We start from the raw sequence: 22,061 nt of genomic DNA, 5'->3' as shown, positions 1-22,061 counted from the left end.
GCCTGAAGCAAAAAGTCTGAGCACACTGAATGAGGTGTGTGTGTTTGTAGGGGCAGGGTGCTCGGGCCATCACGTAATTGGAATGAGAGAAGCCAAAGCATAAAAGTTAACCAAGCATTCATCTGTGCTTGTGGACTGCATCCAGCTGCAGAATAGAAACACATGCTCTGGTTGTAGTCATAGTCATGCCTGTCCTCCCACAATCGCTAACAGTGCAATCCTATACATGTTTACCCAGAAGTAATCCCCAATAGGTTAAATTGCAGCCTAAATTTTTATTCTACTGGTCCTTGCCACAGTATATAACTGTTGATAATTATTTCTAGATAATGTATATTCTATGATTTTACAAAATCCAATCAAGGTATGCTTTGGAACCACAACCAGTGTTTCATAAAGACTGTGCCCTTTGATACATCAGCATAAATGCACACTCAGCCATGAAACTCAATGTATGACCTTGTGATGGTTAAAAAATTGTAACATGTCATGCCACCTCGCAGGCTTATTGTGAATGATGTGTGATGGCTACTAGATGCTCAAGGACACATGAGTGTGTCACTCACTCACACTCAGAAGCATGGAGAACTTGCTTACAGTCTAAAAGTCAGGTCAGAAGAACACAGTGATGGTTGTATGTTGTTCAAACATTGAACAACATAGTTAAGAAAATAATAAAAACAGTTTGTCATAGCACCACTGCTGATAATAATCAAGTTGCAGTTAGAGTAAACTTTCCATGCATCCCCTTTCTCAGCATCACACAACAAACATATAAAGTAGGTTACTGTGTTCAATTGCACCATTACAAAATACTTAAATATAATTCTGTGCAGATAAACTCAGCAAGTTGCATAATTTCATTGTGTATGCATGCGTGTGTAGTGTATGGGTGAGTTCGTATCGGGAGAGGTGTTCCATCAGGTATTGTGGGCCCAAGCTGTGTAAGGCTTTATAGGTCAAAACCAGCACCTTGAATCAAGCTCAGAAACATACAGGCAGCCAATGCAAGCGGGCCAGAATCGGTTTTATATGTTCGGACCGTCTGGTCCCAGTTACCAATCTGGCCGTTGCATTTTGCACAAGCTGCCGTTTCTGAACCATCTTCAAAGGCAGCCCCACATAGAGTACATAGCAGTAATCTAACTTGGAGGTTACCAGAGCATGGACAACTGAAGCCAGGTTATCCCTGTCCAGATAGGGGTGTAGCTGGGCCACCAACCAAAGTTGGTAGAAGGCACTCCGTGGCGCCGAGGCTACCTGAGCCTCAAGTGACAGAGATGGTTCTAAGAAAACCCCAAGCTACGAACCTGCTCCTTCAGGGGGAGTACAACCCCATCCAGGACAGGTTGGACATCCACCATCCTGTCAGAAGAACCACCCACTAGCAGCATCTCAGTCTTGTCTGGATTGAGCCTCAGTTTATTAGCCCTCATCCAGTCCATTGTCGCAGCCAGGCACCGGTTCAGCACATTGACAGCCTCACCTGAAGAAGATGAAAAGGAGAAATAGAGCTGCGTGTCATCAGCATACTGATGGCAACGCACTCCAAAGCTCCGGATGACCGCACCCAATGGTTTCATGTAGATGTTGAACGGCATGGGGGACAGAACAGCCCCTGCGGAACCCCATACTGGAGAGTACAGGGTGCTGAGCAATGTTCCCCAAGCACCACCTTCTGGAGCTGACCCGCCAAGTAGGAGTGAAACCACCACCATGAAGTCCCTCCCACTCCCAACTCAGCCAGTCTTCCCAGAAAGATACCATGGTCGATGGTATCGAAAGCCTCTGAGAGATCAAGAAGAATCAACAGAGTCACACTCCCCCTGTCTCTCTCCCGACAAAGGTCATCCTACAGGGCGACCAAGGCTGTTTCCGTGCCAAAACCAGGCCTGAAACCCGACTGAAATGGATCCAGATAATCGGTCTCATCCAAGAGTGTCTGGAGCTGGCCCGCAACCACTCGTTCTTTTTTTTTTTTTTACAATAATTTTTATTCAAATTTTCATAAAACATACAAAACAAAATCATAAAACATTCAAAGACAAAAAACAAAACAAAAATGATTAAACAAAAAATAAAATGTTGACTTCCCATTTGTCGCAGATCAAATCAGTTATAGGTCTACAATATATAACAATCCTGTCTCTTAAATAATATTATAAAATCACTTTCCTCCAGTAGTTATCTTAATTAATCATCAAATCTCATAAACATTACTTTATTCTTTCCACAAAAAGTCAAAGAGAGGTTTCAATTCTTTAAGAAATATATCTATCAATTTTTCTCCTAATAAACATGTCGATTAATCCATCTCGTTAATAATAATAATAATCTTATTGTCATAACCATAGTCCAAATAAACATATCGATTAATCCATCTCATCAAAATCTGTTAGGTCCAATAATTTCAATAGCCATTATTCCATTATCCATATTAATTCCATCTTCCATCTTCAATATTCCTGTTAAGTCCAGTAATTTCAGTGTCCAATCTTCCATTATCAGTATTCCATAATAATCTTGCTGTCATAACCATAGTCATATAATAAGAGTCTGATGGGAATTTCCTCTATCCCAAATATTTTCTTGCCATCAATTCTGAATAAGTTGCTGAAATATTGTTGTAAAGTCATATCTCTGTTCTTCTTTTTTACAAAATGCACTGGCTCATCTCTTGAGAGTTTTTCCATTGTCACATGGCTGCAGTTAATTCCATAGATTTTCTCTATATCAAGCTCCATCACGTCATTCCAGTCCAGAAGATTATGCAAGCCATTGATAACTTTATCTCTAATATCTTCATTAATTTCTTCAGAGATAACGTTAAATTCCAAACAGTAGATTTTATTTCTAATATCCATAAACTCCAGATCTTTTTCCAATTCCACATTTGTTCCAATCTCCAGGGCTTGTATCTTCCCTTTATTTTTTCTTTTCTCATCTCTGATCTCATTCTCCTCTCTCACAGGATCCCCTATTTCTTTAAGCTCCTGCGTCATTTTGCTCAGTTCAATTTTCAGCTCCTTACTGCCCTGTCGCAGGGTTTGTTTCGTTATCTCAATCTCATCCATTATTTTCTGAAACATAATTACTTCCAGATTCTCAGCCACTTTCTTGATTGCCATTTTTAAAACCACGAAAACAAAACAAAACAAAAATAAAGAAGAACCACTTCTTATTTCAGCAACAATTGGGTTAATATTCCAGGCTTGATGACATCACAGTATAAACAGAGCAGCCTGCCTTATCTCTCTATGTTCAAGAATACAAAACAAATTTAATTCCCAGCATCAAAACAGTTAGTGGCGTCGTGAAGAAGCAGATTCGTCAAAATAAAATAGACCAAAAAGAGAATAGTCCCAGACAATATAATGTTCCTCGGAATAGAAATCCCTCTTCTGTTTGTATCTTTAGAATGCACTTCCAGGACAGCTTTTTGCAATAGAAACAGAGATAAGCTGTTAATTTCGTGAATAACAGAGAAGAGTTATAGCTCACCCAGAAGTTCTTTAAAGCTGATTCATTTGACAAATCTCTTTTTGCTGCAACAATTTAAACCAAGTAAAAAAAATAATAGAAAGAAGGGTGCTTGCCTGTTAGTCCGTTTTCTCTTTAAAGAAAAGATAAATGTATCGCATTAATCAGATAGAGCTTGTTCGGAAGTCCGTCCGGCATTGCTGGCTGGACCTTTTCTCATAAATTAATGAAATCCAGTCCTCCCAACAAAAACAGGCTTTTGAGGTTGATCTCTACGTTTCTCCCTGCCCGGGAGAAATTTCATCAGTCAAAAAAAAAATGTTCTGACTGATTTATATCTGAATAAGATTCTTTTGAGACGGGAGCCCGTCTCAAAAGCAGGCACAAGCGAAGTCACCCTTCCCGGAAGTCGGCCCGCAACCACTCGTTCAAGGACCTTGCCCAGGAATGGAACATTTGCTACCAGCCTATAGTTATTAAGATTTTCTGGGACCAGGGAGGGTCTCTTCAGCAGTGGTCTCACTACCTCCTCTTCAGGCAGCCTGGGACCACCCCCTCTCACAGAGAAGCATTAATCACTTCCCTGGCCCAGCCAGCTGTTCCATCCCTGCTAGCTTTTATTAGCCAAGAAGGGCAAGGATCCAGCACGGAAGTGGTTGGACAAACCTGTCCAAGCACCTTGTCAACATCCTCAAGCTGTACCAACTGAAACTCATCCCAGAAATCAGGACAAGGCTGTGCTCTGGATACCTCGCTTGATTCACCTCCTGTAACACTGGAGTCTGAGTCCTGGCGGATGCTAGAGATTTTATCCTGGAAGTGCCTAGCAAATTCATTACAGCAGGCCTCAGATGGTTCTACCATGTCCCTGGGGCCAGAGTGCAATAGCCCCCAGACAATTCTGAAGAGCTCTGCTGGGAGGCAGATTGATGATTTGATAGTGGCAGCAAAATATTGTTTTTTTGCTGCCCTCACTGCCCGTAAATACAGCTTACCATAGGCACTTACCAGTGTATAATTGCATCCACCAGGAGTTCATCTCCATCTGCACTCAAGCCGTCTCCTATATTGTTTCATCACTCTCAGCTCTGGGGTATATCATGGAGCCGTAAGAGCTCTACACAGGAAGGGTGCTCAGGAGCAATCATGTCAACCACCCAGGTCATTTCTGTATTCCACAGTTCAACCAGGGTTTCGACAGAAGCGCCAGCCCTATCAGCCGGAAAACTCCCCAGAGCCCTTTGGAAACCATCTGGATCCATTAGTCTTTGGGGGCAGACCAACTTAATAGGTCCCCCACCCTTGCAGAGGGGAAAAGCCACTGTAAGCCTAAATTTCAGCAAGCAGTGATCTGTCCATGACAGAGGGACTGATGTAATGCCCCCCACATTCAGATCACCATCTCCATGTCCAGTTGCAAAAACCAAGTCTAGAGTATGCCCTGCTACATGTGTTGGGCAATGGCATATTGGGACAGTCCCAGGGTTGTCATGGAGAGCATGAAATCCTGAACCACCCCAGATAAAGTGGCCTCAGTCTGGGGGATCTCAACAGTACACCTGAGACCACCTCCGTCAACTCAGCTAGGGAGTCTGTTGGGAGGTACACCAACAGAATCCCCAGTCTGTCCTGCTGACCCAACATAAGGTGCAAACACTCCAGACCAGTAGTCACATGGACTGGGTGCTTACAGAGGGAGATGGAGCTCCTATAGACCATAGCAACCCCCCCTCCCCGAACCTCAGGTCCACCCTAATGCTGGACCAGGTACCCTGGTGGGCATAGCTGAGAGAGACTGACTCCTCCTTGCTCACCCACCCAGGTCTTGGTTATACATGCCAGATCAGCTGCCTCATCTACTATTAAATAATGAATGAGGAAGATCTTATTATGCACCGATCTGGCATTTAGGAGCAGAATAGAAACAATAGAAACAATCAGGAAACATATGGAGTTTGTTAGCAGTACTGGAGTTACAACATTGCCTATACAAGAGACCATTAAACTATTGTTAGATGAGACATCTTTAAATTCTGCCACTATAACTCAGTAGGATGGTAAAGATGTAGCTTTGCATATTGTGAAGAGTCACAGACTGGAAAATATAAATGGTTCATTGGATAACACACAGGAGGAAAATATATGGCAAGCTATGCCCTTGGTAAGATTTGGATAACAATACCATGGTTAAGGATTGGCTGCAAACCAGAATGGGAAACAATGTACTGAAGTTGTAAGCCATTCTGGAAACATTTATTGATGGGAGGCTATATACATTTAATAAAAAAATAAACCAGATCTGCAGACCGTGATTTACATTAGAGTCACCCAACTTGGTGCCCTCCAGATGTTTTGCACAACAACTCTTATGAGCCCCAGCCAGGGATGATAGGAGTTGTAATTCAAAGCATTTGGAGGATACCTGATTGAGGACTCTGGTTTATGTTAACCAGAGCTTGGAAAAGTTACTTTTTTGAACTACGACTCCCATCAGCCCCAGCCAGCATGGCCACTGGATTGGGCTGATGGGAGTTGTAGTTCAAAAAAGTAACTTTTCCAAGCTCTGATGTTAACCATGCTTTTCCAGTCTCTCTGCTTGCAAGGTGACAAACAGTCTTTGCTGGTGTTTTCCTATACACATCCTCAGGGGCAGAGCTTGACAAGGTAAACCGAATTACAGCTGCTTTCAAATTGCACTTTAGTCCATTATTCCAACGATTTCTTACCTGGTAATTTGCGCATTTTATTTGATCTTTCACATGACATAAAAGCTAGTTCCAGAAATCTAGTGGAATATAGTACAAATTTAGCACTCATTTCCATGATAAATGATTCCAGAAACAATCTGTTTGCAAACTTGGGAACCCAGAAAATCACAGGAGTTTTGTGCTAGCTGCAGCCACTCATGTGACAGGTATCCTGGCATTCAGTGCGTTCCCACCCTTTATTTTTTGCCTGACAAGAATTGTACTGGTATTCTGGCATAGGCGTAGGTAGCAGCTTCTCCTTCCTTCTTTTCCCACATACACCTGTGTCCAGACACTAACTGGTGCAGTAAATTATGGGGAACTACAGTAGGCATGTGTATAGTGGTTGAAAGAGGAAACAAGACATTCTTCATTGCAGCAGTGTGAAAGACATTTGCGTGAAATGCCAGCATATCGGTTGAAAAAGCCACAGTTCCTTAACATAACAGGTACTGCAGCGTGAAAGGAATTTCAGAAATAGGGACAGAAGTGCTACCATTTTAATCGACAAAACCAATGCAATAGGCTCCATGTGTGAAAGCAGTCTATATGTTTGAGATCTTAACCAGGGTGAAGCAACAAACTATGACTAGCACTAATCAGTCATGGTTAAATTTTATGCCTGCACCAGAGCAATGACGTATGAAACAGACACTGTAGCAATTGGTGGGGTGGGATGGCGGTATTTACCTGCCCTCCCATCATGATTACTGTGGCTTACCAGAAGGGAGATGGGGGAGGCTACTGCAGTATCAGCACGGTACTAATGCACTGGCAGAGCCAGTCCAGCACTCCAGCTGATGTGTTTGCACCATGCTAACCTCACCACTGCCTCACCTGTCCCCCTCTCAGTAAGCCACAGCAATGGTGGAGACTGAGCATCAGATAAGGGCCACCATTATGTCAAGCATAGCTGCATCGTAAAATAGTGCCATGGTGAGAATCTATGTTCATACCTGTCTTCTGAATGCTGGAGAATGATTACATGAAAATTTGGTGGTAATTCATTCATGATATTAAAGTGTTGTGTAGAAATGCAAAGATTTCCCCATGCCTATGCAGAAAAAAATAGATTAATTACTTTTCATACAATTTAAAAATGTAGTTTCAATCTTTTTATGATTAAGTGCAATAGTAGCATGGCTAAGTTATAGTATCCTTATTTGTAATTTTTTTGTAAAATAGATTTCAGTGATTAAATCACAATAGTACTATTATACAATAAAAGTAATACAAGTTGCCTATCTACTATTTGTCATGCAAAGAATATGCCTGAACAGTCGAACATTTCAATATGGGGAGCAGAAATGAAATCAATAACTGCTTAGCTCATTTATTACTGGCTCAATTAGGCAGTGAAGTATTTGCAGAAAAGTAAATACTTGGAGGGTATATCAAAGTTTGGAACAGTACTTCAAGATATATGCTTCCACTTACAAAAACCTGTTTGCCCTCTTAAAGATCAAAAGTACTTGCAAATAATAGGTTTAATGGGGAGTGGGCCAGACTTAGGAGGGAAACTCACTATCTATGCAGTATTTCTCATGTAACTAACATACGCTGGTTGCCTTGCGCTTATTGCAAGTGACAGAAAAAGTGCAAGAATCTTTTAACTTGTAAAAGCAAGGTACCTAAGTAAACTTGGCAAATGCTGATTGCAGTTTCAATTTCTCATATTCTAAATCCTTTTGACAGTTAATCTTGAGTCATTTAATTCAATGAACAATGCACTGGCATCTTTCATTGCCATATTCTAGCCAAAGCCTAAGGAGATCATTTGCAGCTAATTTTAATGATCCATATTAGTCTGTTCCTAATTCTTCCATATTGTTCCATCCTGATACACATGATTGACCTCCAATTGACATAAATGAGATTGAGAAAATATTGTGACAATTAAACCAGGCAAGGCATCTGAACCAAGTGGTATCCCTTCTGAACTAAATGTAAATGTACTGCCTTCAAGTCGATTCCCACTTATGGTGACCCTATGACTAGGGTTTTCATGAGGCTGAGAGGCAGTGACTGGCCCAAGGTCACCCAGTGAGCTTCATGGCTATGTGGGGATTTGAACCCTGGTCTCCCAGGTCGTAGTCCAACACCTTAACCACTACACCACACTGGCTCTCTCCTTCTGAACTACTGAAGCGTAATATGAGCTGGGGGTTCTGTTTGTTGGCCTCTCTTTTCTCTTTGGTAAACAAATCTGGTATAATCATCATAGTCTGTTTTAAAGTTTTTATTGTTCCAGTTTTAAAGAAAGGCCTCAAAGATTATCCAAATTGCTACCAACACATAAATATTTTATCTTTAATTGGGAAGGTTTATGCTAGCTTTTTGTGTGTCTTAAATTGAAAGCTTGGATCAGTGAGCATAACAAACTGGGTGAAAAAACAAATTTAAGTCTGGTTGTTCCATGGTGTTTAGTGTTGGCCCATCTAGCTGATAAACATTTGAAACCAAAAAGAGGTAAACTATTTACAACTTTTATTGGCTTAAAATAAGGTTTTGACTCTGTCATGACCTATGGAATAAATTAGAGCAGTACTGCCTTGATAGAAGGTTATTGTTTTTGATCTGTGCACTGTTTCAGATGATGACTCTTATAAGTCTGCCTTGATGAAAGAATTGTTGCAAAATGTTGTTTCAGTTGGAGTTATCTCCTTCTCATCTGCAACCTATAAACTGTGAGTAAGCCAAATGTATTGTTAAACACCGACTAATGGATATTGACCTACAAGCCAGATGGGGCAGCCTAAGGGTCTTGTTCTCTCAGCTGCTGGATTTGCCCATGTCCCAATTCTAAGAATGAGATGCCTTATTTGAACTGGTTATCTGTTCCTACACACAGAAAAGCTTTTTCCTTCACATGATTTAATGCCTTATCCTCGAAGCTTCTTAGAAGGCAGATGTAATAAAGTTTCTGTGAGTAATAGATACTGCCCTTGTAATAATGAAGATGCAGAGTCAGTTTTACATAGTCTGTTTAAACAGGAGCTAGAGAACCTCTGATATACCCCACTACATAGTCCTTCCCAGGTCACTGTTTTTAGAGTTTCTGTTGATTGTTTTATTGAAGGGCTCATTTTTCTAAATTATAGAGGAAGTTGCAAAATTCCTAACTGTAGCAATTTTACTTAGACGATCTGTGATTGCTTTTTTGATCCCCCCCTTTTAACAATCTTATGTATTTTAAATTCTGCAACTTTTAAATTTTATTTTTGGACTGTAAATAACAAATATTTGAAATATTTCAATAATACTTGAGAAGTTAATACTCCTTTTAATAAGGACCTATATAAATACAATTTGCGAGAAGAGAGAATAATAAAATGCTCTCAACAGGTGTTCTGATCCAGCTAGGAACAATTCTTAGGTTCTAGGGATTATTGTTAGCTGGGTGGATATTTATTTATTTATTAAACTTGTATACCGCCCCATAGCCGAAGCTCTCTGGGCAGTTTACAATAACTAAAAACAAATACAATTTAATTTTTTAAAAACTTTTTTAACTGTTTTATGTACTGTTTTTACCTTGTACGTCGCCCAGAGTGGCTGGACAACCAGCCAGATGGGCGACTAATAAATTTAATAATAAATAAAAATAAATTAATAATAATAAAAAATACATCTTTTAAAAACAATTTAAAACACAATTTAAAAATTTAAAACAATATAGAACACATGCTAAAATGCCTGGGAGAAGAGGAAAGTCTTGACCTGGCGTCGAAAAGATAACAGTGTTGACACCAGGCACACCTCGTCAGGAAGATCATTCCATAATTTGAGGGCCACCACTGAGAAGGCCCTCTCCCTTGTTGCCATTCTCCAAGCTTCCCTTTACATCTTTTTATTGATCAGGTTACCTTTGAGATTGTAGCTAACCTCTGTTCCACATTTTTTAGAAGACTGCTTGTAATATCTCCTTTTTGTTCCAAGTGGTGCTGCAGATGCAGCATTGCAGCTAGTTGTGAACTGCTAGTGTTCAACGTAGCTGTTAGCAGGATGTTTTTCATCATCTTTGATGCTGTACAGCTCTGTAAAATGTTCATACAAGTCTAGTTAGGCAAATGTTTAAAAACTACTGAAAACCCAATCAAGTAAGTATGAAATGAAGGGGCACATATATGGTGATTATTTACACCCATAGCAAAGAAAAAGAGTTCTAACAATGAAATATTGAGTAAATTTTCCCAACTATTCAGCTTCTTTCTGAGGAACAATCTCTCCATAAATCTTGTTCACTGAAATCCTTTTTTCCATGTCTGGTTAAATGATATTTATATAGTTAACTAAGGGACTATTGGCTAAGTAGTGATCATGGCAAAGTTTCTATCTATTACTGGCTGAGCTAAATTAATGTCTGATCTGCTTTGATATTAGAGAGAAAGGGTGGGCAGAAGGACCTAGATGAGGAGGGGCCTAAAGGAGAAGTCAAACGCTGGAGAAAACAGCATGCTAAAGAAACAACAAGATGAGACAAAACACCTAAAGCATTTATTGATATATTAAGTTAACTAAATGACACAAACTGAAAACTATTGCGATTTTTTATGGAAGAGTTTGACAAAAAATTTAGGATGCCAGGAAGGAAACTTTTCATTGAGAAGTGAAAAAAAAGAGGGGAGTGAGAGAACTAGGTCTCACATTTTAAATCTGAATCTTACCAGTATGAAAATAATAGGAGAACAAGGACACCATTATGGTTCTCTACTTATAGTAACAATCTTCTATAGCACAAAAACAATGCATTGAGCTCCAGACCTAGTGATGCTTACAGTAAACCCAAGGAAATCAGTGGGACTTACATTATTTATTATAATTATTTATTATAATTTATTTATTAAATTTATATCCTGCCCTTCCTCCCAGGAGGAGTCCAGGGTGGCAAACAAAAACACAAAAAGCACTTTAAAACATCTTAAAAACAAAAGATTTCAAAACATATTAAAACAAAACATCTTTAAAACCATATTACCACAAAACACCTTTAAAAAATTCTTTTTTAAAAAAAGCACATTACTGTAATCCAGCCTGGAGGTTATCAGTGCATGGACAACAGGGGTCAGGCTATCCCAGTCCAGAAACGGCTGCAGCTGTCTTACTAGCCGAAGCTGGGAAAAGGTACTCCTAGCCACTGAGGTCACCTGGGCCTGTGGCAACAAAGATGGAACCAGGAGCACCCCCAGACTATGGACCTGTTCTCTCAGAGGGTGTATGACCCCATCCAAAGCAGGCAATTGATCAATTATCTAAACTCATGAACCACCAACCCACAGCACCTCCGTCTTGCTAGGATTCAAACTCAGTTTATTGGCCACCATACAGCCTACTACCAAGTCCAGGCAGTGTTCCAGGGCTTACACAGCCTCTCCCGATTCAGATGTTACAGAGAAATAGAGCTGGGTATCATCAGCATACTGCTGTCACCCCAGATCTCCTAATGACTGTTCCCAAGGGCTTCATAAAGATGTTAAACAGCATCGGGGACAAGATGGTACCCTGTGGCACCCCACAGCTCAACTGCCAGGGGGCCAAAAAACAATCACCCAGACTAGGTAGACCCAGACTGGAATGGGTCAAGATAATCTGTTTCATCCAAGAGTATCTGCAATTGCTGCATCACAACCCTCACAATCAACTAAAAGTGACTATTTGTGACTGGGAGCAAGGAACAACTCATAGATAGCCTTACCCTTGTTTTCCATTATAGCCTATCGCCTCCCCATGGCTATACCTCCCTCTACCCATGATAACTGAAATTGAGGTGGTGTCATCCATGTCCCTCATTCCCAAGACTCCTCCCAAACACGTAACATAAACAACAGCTGAACAGTTACTATCAGATAGATAACTATCAGAACAGTTATCCCAGTAGGCCTCTGAGAGAATTGGGAACAGTATTACTAGGACTACATCACCCAATATCTTTCACACAAGGCATATCTACTCTTCCCCTGCTTAATACTCAGAGAGGGCCAGCCTTCTGCCAGTTGTAGACTCTCACTCCGAAGAAGTTTGGTGACTTTCTCCTATCACACAGTTTGCTACACAGGCTCTCACCCTGTGCAGGAACCATACATGCACCTTACACCCTCCCCACTACCAATCTTATCTAGATTGGTTTTTTAAAAATAGAAGTGGGTAGCACCCTCACCTTTGGGACTCCCCAAGGGACTACTCCCTTTGGTGTCACCCCTTCGTTAAACAATGATGGTGGTGGTACCTGGTGGTGGCAGACTCATTGCCCAAGGGCTGCCAGGCTTTTATGCCCCCTGACCCAGTCAGGAGCTAATGAAAGAGGCTGCAAGACTGAATACAGCTTCTCTCTGGATTCAGGATCAGGCAAGAGGTCCCAGTCCTAACAGTACTTACCAGGGACCTCAGCTGTCTGAAGAGACAGCAACCCAGGGGAGCAAGTAAGCAAACACCCAAATGCTCAAGTACTCACTCCCAGGGCAGGTCTTCTCCAGTCCCCCAGTGCTGTAGCTGCATTATTAAGTCTGATTAGAACCCAGGGTCTCTACATCCTCTTACCAAGGCTCAGAGAGAACTATGGCTAGCAATTTCCTAACCATGGTTAGAAAACCAGGAATATGTTGCAGATATGTGCAGCTCCATACCGTGTGAATTTTCCCTTTACCTTCAGTTTTTTTTAAAAGCCAAGACGGTCCGAGCAGTGTACATGATATTCTGCATTTTATCCTCACAACAACGCTGTGGAGTAAGTTGGAAGAATCATGCTGTGAGCTTTATGGCTAAGGAGGGATTTCAACCTGGGTCTCCCCAGTCCTAGCCCAACCCTCTAACTATTACACCACATTGATTAATGTTAATTATAGTTAGTTCTGGTGAAAACATAACATTGTCCCACAGTTAACATGAGCCATAGTTACATTATGAGGTGGTCCAAGGGTTGTGCACTGCCTCCCCCTCCATTTTTTTGCTTGAAAACTTACATTATCCAGGAACTGTGTGTTACCTCCATCTTCCCATCCCCAATTTTTAGCTTTAAGACTCTGTATCCAGACACTCACAGCCTGAGAGGCTAGCACACTGGGCTCCTTGCTGCTTCTGCACACTTTCAATGCACATAGAGCAAGTTCCCCTGGGAGCAACAAGACTTGATGACATGCCACAGAGAATTGGATGGGGAAAATATGGCTGCCTCCACTGTTTACCCTTGCAACCACTGGACCACTTTGTAAGTTTTAAAGCATTTTTTGGGGGGTGGGGGGTAGACCTGAAGCAGTGTATAACCCTTGAACCACCACATAAGTTACTATAAATGTTTACCTTAAATGTGTGTTTCTGGGCAGATTTTTAAGGATTTTCCATTATAAACTTTCCTGGAAATGGAACAGGATGGGCTTAGTCCCATCCCCTCTGAGAACTGGAATGGACTGAACTTTAATGGGTGCTTAATCCAAGGTTAGAACCACTGCAAACGTAACACTGACCATTATTAATGCTAATGGGGAAACAAGGGAAATTTTCATGGGTGAGAAGGGAGGAACAGATGAACTCATGGCATGTCACCTTTTTGCTAAACCTAAGCAGGTCTGGGTGTGATCAATGCCTGGACAGGTGATCACCTTGGAAATAGATGTATGCTGCCTTGGGTTCCCTGACTGAAGAAAGTGGGCCAGATTTGGCATTTCAGAGCTGCCCCAATCAATTATGCAGGTCCAACCCAACCTGACCCTGAACCAGTTTGGGGCCTTGCACAGTGTTTAATTAGGGTTTTAAATCCGAATTAAGCATGCGGTCTGGGGTGGGTGGGTGGGCAGAAGATGCATGCAGGCTGCCTATGTGTTTCCTTCTCCCCCTTCCCCTGATAGCTCCAGGTAGACCTGATCTGACTCAGAACAATTCAGTGCTGCCTCAACCCAATCTGGCCAAATCCCCCGAGTCAACCTGAATTGGCTTGATTTGGTTCAGGATACGTGATTCAGACAGATCTGGTACACAGCCCTATAAATAAATGCTCCCAAACATTTAACCGCTGGTACAAGATTGCTGGGATTATGCTTGCACCATGCTTAATTGTGTCTGCTACATATTTAAAAGTAATAATTACATCACATGACAATGGAAACCATCAAGTAAAACCAATGATTTTATTTAGTACCATAATGGCCTAAATTCATGGCTTCTTAAAACTTTTAAAATTGACTTAGGAATCTATTAGAGCTATTTAAAGCAGTTATTGCCTTACCTGATAAAGGGCCAAAAACTGGCTTGCTGAAACTGGGTCAAATTGTCCAAAGCACTCCACCATTTCCAAACTAGCAGCAGCCAGGGTATCAATCATGTTGTTATTAATTGCAGCATTAATGCTCTGCAGCAAAACCTCCGTTGACTGAAACAGGTATTTTTGGGTCCAAGTCTGTCTCCTCTGTGTAGCAAAAATCAAAATCCTATGTATTCAATATTGCTTAAACTACATAAATAAAGCACCAACATATAGTTGTTAATCTTCAGAGCAGACAGAACATTCTGATGATATATAACAGTTTTTAATGAAAAGGATTAAATGCTTCTAGAGAGGGATGAGCAGTCTGGTGAATCAGCTGGATATTTTGAATGCATGAAAACCCTAGAAAGAGTTGGAACATTCAAAGGGCTCACTTCCCTCTGCCACCCAATACATCAACCCTTTCACTGAAAGGGTAAAAAAATCCCTCATCTTGGGGAAGAGGGCTAATGTAGCAGGCAGTGGAGGCCTCCCTCAAAGATTCATTCAAGCAAGATGATGATGATAATGATGATAATACGACTGTCAGCGTAGCGATGCAGGTAGAATCTTTGCCCATTGGGGATTATGGGGGCTGGACAACACACTGGCAACATTGTTTACTTGTGGCTGCCAGGAAAGAGGAGAGGCCTAATGGGCCTCTCCAGTCCTTGAGGAACCCCTCTGTCAACTGCTACGAGCCCTTTCACAAAGGTGTAGGTTTTGTTTGCTTTGGTGTTTGGGATTGATGTAGCAGTAGATGAAGGGAATAAGGCTTGCTTGCAGCACAATTCTGTTTGCAAGAATTCAGGCATGGGTGCTTGCATGGTTGACCACCGCTGCTTTGAATTCTTGTACCATCCTCTCTGTCTATCCCTCATTGTGATAGGAACCAATGTTTGGAGCTGCATTGATTTCACAAATCACAGTGAGTGTGTATCTATGGCAAGCCATTTCACGCAATACATTTTTGTACAGGATCCCTGTATTTGGGGAGATAGTCGGAAAGCCATATGTCTAGGTAGAAGCTATATGCCTACATCAGGGCTTCCCCAAATTCTCCTAAGTTTAGGTGCATGCTTTCTGAATAAAAAATTGAGGCACATTTTACCTTTTTACATCATTAATTTACTTTTAAAACGGGTAAGAACTCCCCTTGTGTTTTTACATGAGTCACTGTTCTAGGACTGCCTTCCAGTTATAAGGAGGCAATCCCAGAGCAGTGACTCATGCGGAGATGCAATGGATAGCTTCTTTTGAGACTGGGTAATTCTGCCAAGTCTATATAAGTGGAAGAACTGAATGACCCCACTGCAGAGACACATCAGAATTACCAAGCCAACAGAAGCTAAACTGGAAGGAGCACAACACGATATATATATATATTTTTAAATAGACTAAGTGGACATGGACTTTTTTATTTATTAAAAAACAATTCCATACTATTTTAATTAGAAGAAAAAATAGCAAAACAGTTCACGCCATACATGAGTTAGACTAGTATAGAGTACACAAGAGGTTTCCCCCCCCCAAGTTTGGAGTTGGATTTATCTTTGTATCTGAAAATGTTTTTTATCACACTCATTTTGTACTTCCTTCATTTTATTTTATTTATCTATCTATTAGATTTATATCCCGCCCTTTCTCCCAGCAGGAGCCCAGGGCAAAGGTTAATAGTTCATAGGTTAATTCATGCTCATATTTCTCCCTCTAAAAACTTTCTTTTGCTACTGTCTGTGTCAGTGGTGGCAACAGAGCAGACAATCTAGTTCTGCTAGCCACCATTCCCCACTCCCAGATCTCTTGAAGCAATATTGTTCTGGGTCATTTTGGGGAGATATGCTGGCTGCCACAAAAAATTGCTTAGAACAATGCCGCGTCCAGGCATTTGAGAGGTAAATATCAGTCCCCAGAAGTAACTGTAGATGTTTGTTCCAGTGCTGCCAGAGCCGGGTAATTCCCTTTCCCGAATGGAACAAAGGGGCATAAATGAGAGCTCCAAACAGGGCTCCCAATTATGCCCTTGTATTCTCTGAACATTTCGCGAGGGCTCTATTAGGTTCAATTTTTCATTCATCCAAAAATAAACACATGTCGCTACTGGAGTGTCAGCTTCTTACTCTTTATGTATGCACCAAAAATATGGAAGCAAAGCATTTGCTAAATGATAAAGAAGTAATGAAAAACGAAGAATGTGGAAATTGCAAGATCTATATGAGTTTATATTCCTTTTTTCTAGCATTTTACTTTCTACAAAAAGAAAAGGTTCTGTTCTTATTTTCAGCTGATTTCAGAACAGATATGACAAAGAAATCAAAAGGTTTTTTTAAAATGAGGAAATTAGGGAATTTTTAGCTTTTTTGCAGCTTGTTGAAGTTCCACATAATTTCCTTTCTTACTAAAATTCTGCTTTATATGTTTACTCAAAACAGTATATAATATTCAACAGTTGTGGATATGTCTTCTTTAACACTTATCCTGGACTGTCCATCTTTATAATGCTGGCCAGCGTGATCTTATAATATATATGAAAGTACTCAGATTATCACATAAATGTACCCTTAATTCATTTGCTTTCTTCCTGTAATCATCAAGCTGTTTTTCGGTGAGTGGCAAATGAGCAGCTGGCGTTTCACTTTCATCACATTTTTCTTCTGATTCTGGTGACGGAGATGTCTCAGAGACAACTTTAGTTTCTTCCTGTTCATCACAAAATAATGAAACAAAGAAAGCACTGTCAAAATGTAATGCATTAAAAAAAGTGCATAAGCTCCTCCTGTGTCTGCTGTGGCTAGTAAAAACACAGACCCTTTAAGTGTTATTTGAATGAGCAGAGGAGAGGGGAGGCCCACACATCTCAAGATGGCATTCTCAAGACCATTTGCCAAGCCAAGAGCCAGGACTATTGGTACATATTGGGACTGCTCATATTATTAGCAAATGTTTCTGTAAGGATTATCTATTACTAAATCTGCTTTCACTCATATTGTATGCTGAATTAGTCCAACAATTTAACAATTATTTCGGTGAAATGCAAATCTGTAGTGCAACTGATATCAAAATGATCTCTATGCGTACCAGACCAATGCAATCACTGTTTTCACTTTCTAGCTTCCACTTTCTGCTTAGTTTTAGTGAACTGAATCACATAAACAGGAAAGGATTTAAATAGTTATCTCAGCTTTCAACAATTGGTCAATATGCTACTAAAAGACAGAATTTGATACTTATTCCAAATCCTTCTCTAAGTCATGCAAAATATCCAGAAACTCTTCTTGGACTTTGTTCTAGGACACTTCCCAACCTGGTGCCTGCTGGATGTTGTTGGGCTCCAACTCCCATAATCCCTAACAATTGGCCATGCTGCCTGGGGCTGACGGAGTTATAGTCCAAAACAGATGGAGGGCACCTGCTTACGAAAGGCTGTTCTAAGACAACAGAGCCTGCATAGTTGTAAAGGAAAATGAGGACAGGCAATTTACTTCCCTGAAACAAACATGAAGCCAAGCAACTGAGGAACAAACTGGGCAAGATATCAGTCACCTGAAAATTATGACAGCAACATGTCTCTGTATTGTTTTTTACTTCAGGACACACACTCACACAAACAAACACTCACTCACTCTCACACACTCTCACTCACACTCTTACACACTCACTCACTCAAACTCACTCTCTCTCTCTCTCACACACACACAAACAAACCCTGTTTGTTCATTTTAAATTTGTTTATTTTATTTTAAACATGTATATTCCACCTCTCCACAAAAAGAGTTTATTCCAAAATTTATTCCAATTTACAAAATCACAAAAATATAAAATACCAATTACAAATATAGAATTCAAAGCAGAAAACAGCTTTGTCATTTATTTGGCCTCTTCCATAAAAAATTTAAATACATGAAAGAAAAATATGCCTTACCACTACATTTTTACACCAATAAATATCTGAATAGAAGGGATCTGTGTGATCAGCAAGCAAGTGCAGACACCTCCCAGTGAGAAAGAGGTATTTGGCTCTGATATCAGGACAGCCAGTATAAAGACTTTGTAGGCTTGTTAGTTGAGCCTGGGCATTATGACCAATTGTGTGACCGAGGGTTATCCATGCCTGTTAGAATCCAGAAAACATAAAATAAAATCAATGTGCTGGAAACTGGTAGCATTATGAATGACACAAATGATCCAATGCTTTAGAAATTGGGTACCGATGCTTTACTAAAATGATCCAAATATTTGGATCCTGGGGATTGTGTAAACTGCTGAACTGTTGCCATATATTCTTTTTGGGCAAGCTGCTTAAGTGAGTGGTGGCTGGGCAACTCCAAATATTCTGATTATCTGAAACCATTTCAATTTGATTTTTAGTCCTGGCTTGGGTTACCCTGATTGTTGATCTATGCCGGGAAAGTGAAAGGGATAGTGCAACCCAGCTGATTTTCTGGGGACTTCTCAATATTCCCATGGGAATTGGGAGCACTGCACTTTAGTGTGGGGTGGTTAATCTTTTCTAGCCCAAATGCTGCATTCACCCTTGGGAAACCTCTGAGGGCTGCATGCCATCAGTAGATGTGGCTACTACACAGTCCTGCACACAAGTACACTCTTTTGCATGCATGAACTCACTAGGCACATTGCATGCAGTCTCCTCCCCCTCAGCTGATCTTCAGAGATCAGCTGAGGAGTGGAGGTTATTGCCCCGCCCTATTCATCAGATGATTGATCTGATGTCCAGAGAGGAGTTGATTTGCATCCACATCAGGATTCTGGGCTGGGCAGAGAGGTTTAAACTTCCCCATCCATCCAACCCAGCACCATGCCTACTGCTTTTTTATTCATTTTTAAAATTTCTGCTACCATCAAAATTGGAAGGAGCTTGGGAGGCCAGAAAATTTGCTTAGGGTTCAGATAAGACCCTCCAGGCCAGGGATTTGCTACCCCTACTTTAGTGGTTCCATTCTTATCCGGATGGCAGTTTCCTGCAAGTGGTGATAGGAGACTATTGCTGGTCCCTGATTTATGAAAGTTATGCTATGGTGCTCTACAGGGCTTTATTTTGTCTCCTGTGTTGCTTAACATCCAGCAAATCCTTAACCAGCCCTACTCTTTCAGTGTTTCAGGGCCTTGCACTAACTACTGATAGTGGAAGCACCACTGGGAATAGCTTCTAAATAACTTGTGCCTCTGGCAGAGCCTCCCTAATAGCAGAGCCCAGCAGAACTGGAAGGAGGGACACCCTTACCCAATCCTAACCACCCCCAGAAACACAAATTGGAGGTTGGGATTTCTCACTTACTCCCAGAAAAGTGTGTATAGCATTGCAGGTTAAAAAATTCTTTGCTTTGTCTCAAATCGCAAAAATCAGTACATTCATGACATTTCTATGTTCTACCATTGTACACTAAAGATACAATTATTTTATTTTAGGTCTACTACCCCAGCTAGCTAGTGAAGTGAAGAGGGACATTACTTCCTAATTTACAAGCAAAACAAATTATTGCTCTTTTAAAAAATCTCATTCCTATTTAAGATTTAAGTTTGCAAATTAAGGCTCAGATCTAGAGAAGCCTGTAGACATGTACAGTGGGTCTTCCACAGGTTTTGCTTTGTCATGGCAGCCCATTGCACCCTGAATCTTCATGGAAGGCTTTAGAATGGATGCAACACAGTCTAAAAATCCCCTGTGTGAGAGTGGAAATAAATAGCATCATGATTATTTAGATCCAAGCCAACAAATTTTAGAATAAAACTAATTGCATTTCTATATATATTCTATTTATTTGTCATTTTTGAGAGGGAGTTTAAATTATACTGAAAACTGGCAACTTTGAAGTAACAGCACAATCCTAAGCAGGCCTATTCAGAAGTCAGATCCATCAAGTTAAATTTGCCTTATTCCCACATATAGACAGGAAAACAGTGAAACACACACCTGTTCAACAGAAGCAGCATCAGGTGTAAATCTTACAAATTCCTCAATAATATGCTCAATTTGATCTGCTTTGGCCTCTTTCTTTTTTTTCTCAATATTGATAAGAACAAAAATATCCAAAATGATCTCTGTAAGGGTCAACTTCATGCTAGCAAGTCTTCTCATGAATGGTGTGTTAATATTTCTAGTCTAAAACATAAAAATAAAATTGAAGTGAAAGTTAAGTATTTAAAAACAATCCAGATCCAGGTTTCTTGGACCTCTGTGGATGTCAAGGTGAAAAGCATCAGGGGTAGAGAGAGGAGAATGGGGAAAAACTTCCACCCTGCAGGTTAACAGCTTGGCTACCCTCATGAAGTGGGAAACACTGATCCGCTAAAGATAAAAAGATAGCTAAAAAGAAAAGGAAAGAGAATAGAGGGGAGAGGATCCTGTGCAGCTTTTCAGGGTGACACTTATTACCTCAAGTAATATTTACAAAATGTGAAGGCAGTTAACTGTCCAAATTCCTAATATAACTGCCAAATGTCCAAAAGTAAAGAGCTCCAATTATGAATGCTGATAATGACCACTGGGTGATTGCCTGCATTGGTTTATCTTTGTATTTTCAGATATTCACCAGATTTGGAAGGAACTGTCAATGTTCTCATTTGATTGTCAATAGTCTCCATATTTTGGATATTAACAGTGCAATTTTATAAGTGCACATTCAGAAATAAGTCTCATAGAATTCAATGGGACTTACTCCCTAGTAAGTATGCATAAGACTGCAGCCCAACTGTAACAAATTTAGCGATCTTACTACCTCATTTACTGGCAGGACATTATTAATATGTCGAAAAAGCTCTTCCATTTGTGATACCGCTTCTTGAGCTAATCTGTATGCATCTAAGTAATGACTCTGTTTGTCTACCGTGTATGTTGAATCTTTTCCAAGCATCCTGCAAAAAAAGCAACACAGAAATTTACTTTAAAAGGATATATAGTCCTTGATTATTTATTTATTTTGAAAGATTTATAGACCACTTAATCACAAAACTCTCTAAGTGGCATACATAATAAATAAAAGACAGTTAAAATCCACAAAGCTGTTAAAAAACAAACATACATAAAATAATTATCAATAAAACAAATAAAATCAGTAAAACTTTAAAAAACAAATATAGAGATACTCGGGATATACTACTGAATACCTTAATTTCACTTCTTTGCTGCATATAAATCTCTTTACGCAAAGAGATTCCCATCCCCCTCTATTAAATATTTTATTTTACATTTACATTTCATTTATTACGGTCATAGACCAGATAATACAAGAATACAAAATACAATATACAATATCACCACAGAATAAAAACAGTAATAAAATATTGATTGATATTTTCTAAAATTTATTTAAAATTATTTAAAACTAAACTGATTGGCCCATTTGAAGCTCCTTATCAAAAATCACTTAACCATTATTTTCCTACAGAGAATAGCGGCTGCACAGAATTTAGCGACTTTCTCCGTAACTAGTTGGTGTTGATCTCCAAGTAAGTACTCCAAGCAGTTTTCCTCACTTCTACCCGGTATGTGATCAAGAATGGGTTTAATTATCTGTTTTCTAAGATCATAGTAATAGGGACAACGTAACAACACATGAGCAATTGTTTCGACCTCATCA

The 22,061-nt window shown here is 40.2% G+C and overlaps 1 protein-coding gene across 5 annotated transcripts in view; it reads right to left on the bottom strand.

The window, feature by feature from the left end:
- CFAP46 (cilia and flagella associated protein 46) overlaps positions 1-22,061 on the bottom strand; it is a 218,620-nt gene that overhangs the window by 32,767 nt on the left and 163,792 nt on the right. For all 5 annotated transcript variants that reach the window (XM_061635622.1, XM_061635618.1, XM_061635619.1 and 2 more), the window contains 7 exons: positions 21,201-21,336; positions 20,396-20,584; positions 18,386-18,574; positions 17,023-17,163; positions 14,446-14,625; positions 10,094-10,264; positions 7,184-7,281 (listed from right to left, as the gene is read on the bottom strand). In XM_061635622.1, the coding sequence (XP_061491606.1) occupies positions 7,184-7,281; positions 10,094-10,264; positions 14,446-14,625; positions 17,023-17,163; positions 18,386-18,574; positions 20,396-20,584; positions 21,201-21,336 (1,104 nt within the window). The remainder of the gene's footprint in view (positions 1-7,183; positions 7,282-10,093; positions 10,265-14,445; positions 14,626-17,022; positions 17,164-18,385; positions 18,575-20,395; positions 20,585-21,200; positions 21,337-22,061) is intronic.

Source organism: Rhineura floridana, chromosome 7 (genome assembly GCF_030035675.1).
Source record: "Rhineura floridana isolate rRhiFlo1 chromosome 7, rRhiFlo1.hap2, whole genome shotgun sequence".
Taxonomy (NCBI): Eukaryota; Metazoa; Chordata; class Lepidosauria; order Squamata; family Rhineuridae; genus Rhineura; species Rhineura floridana.
The sequence above is the reverse complement of the archived record's forward strand: the minus strand, read 5'-3'. Positions and strand labels throughout refer to the sequence as shown.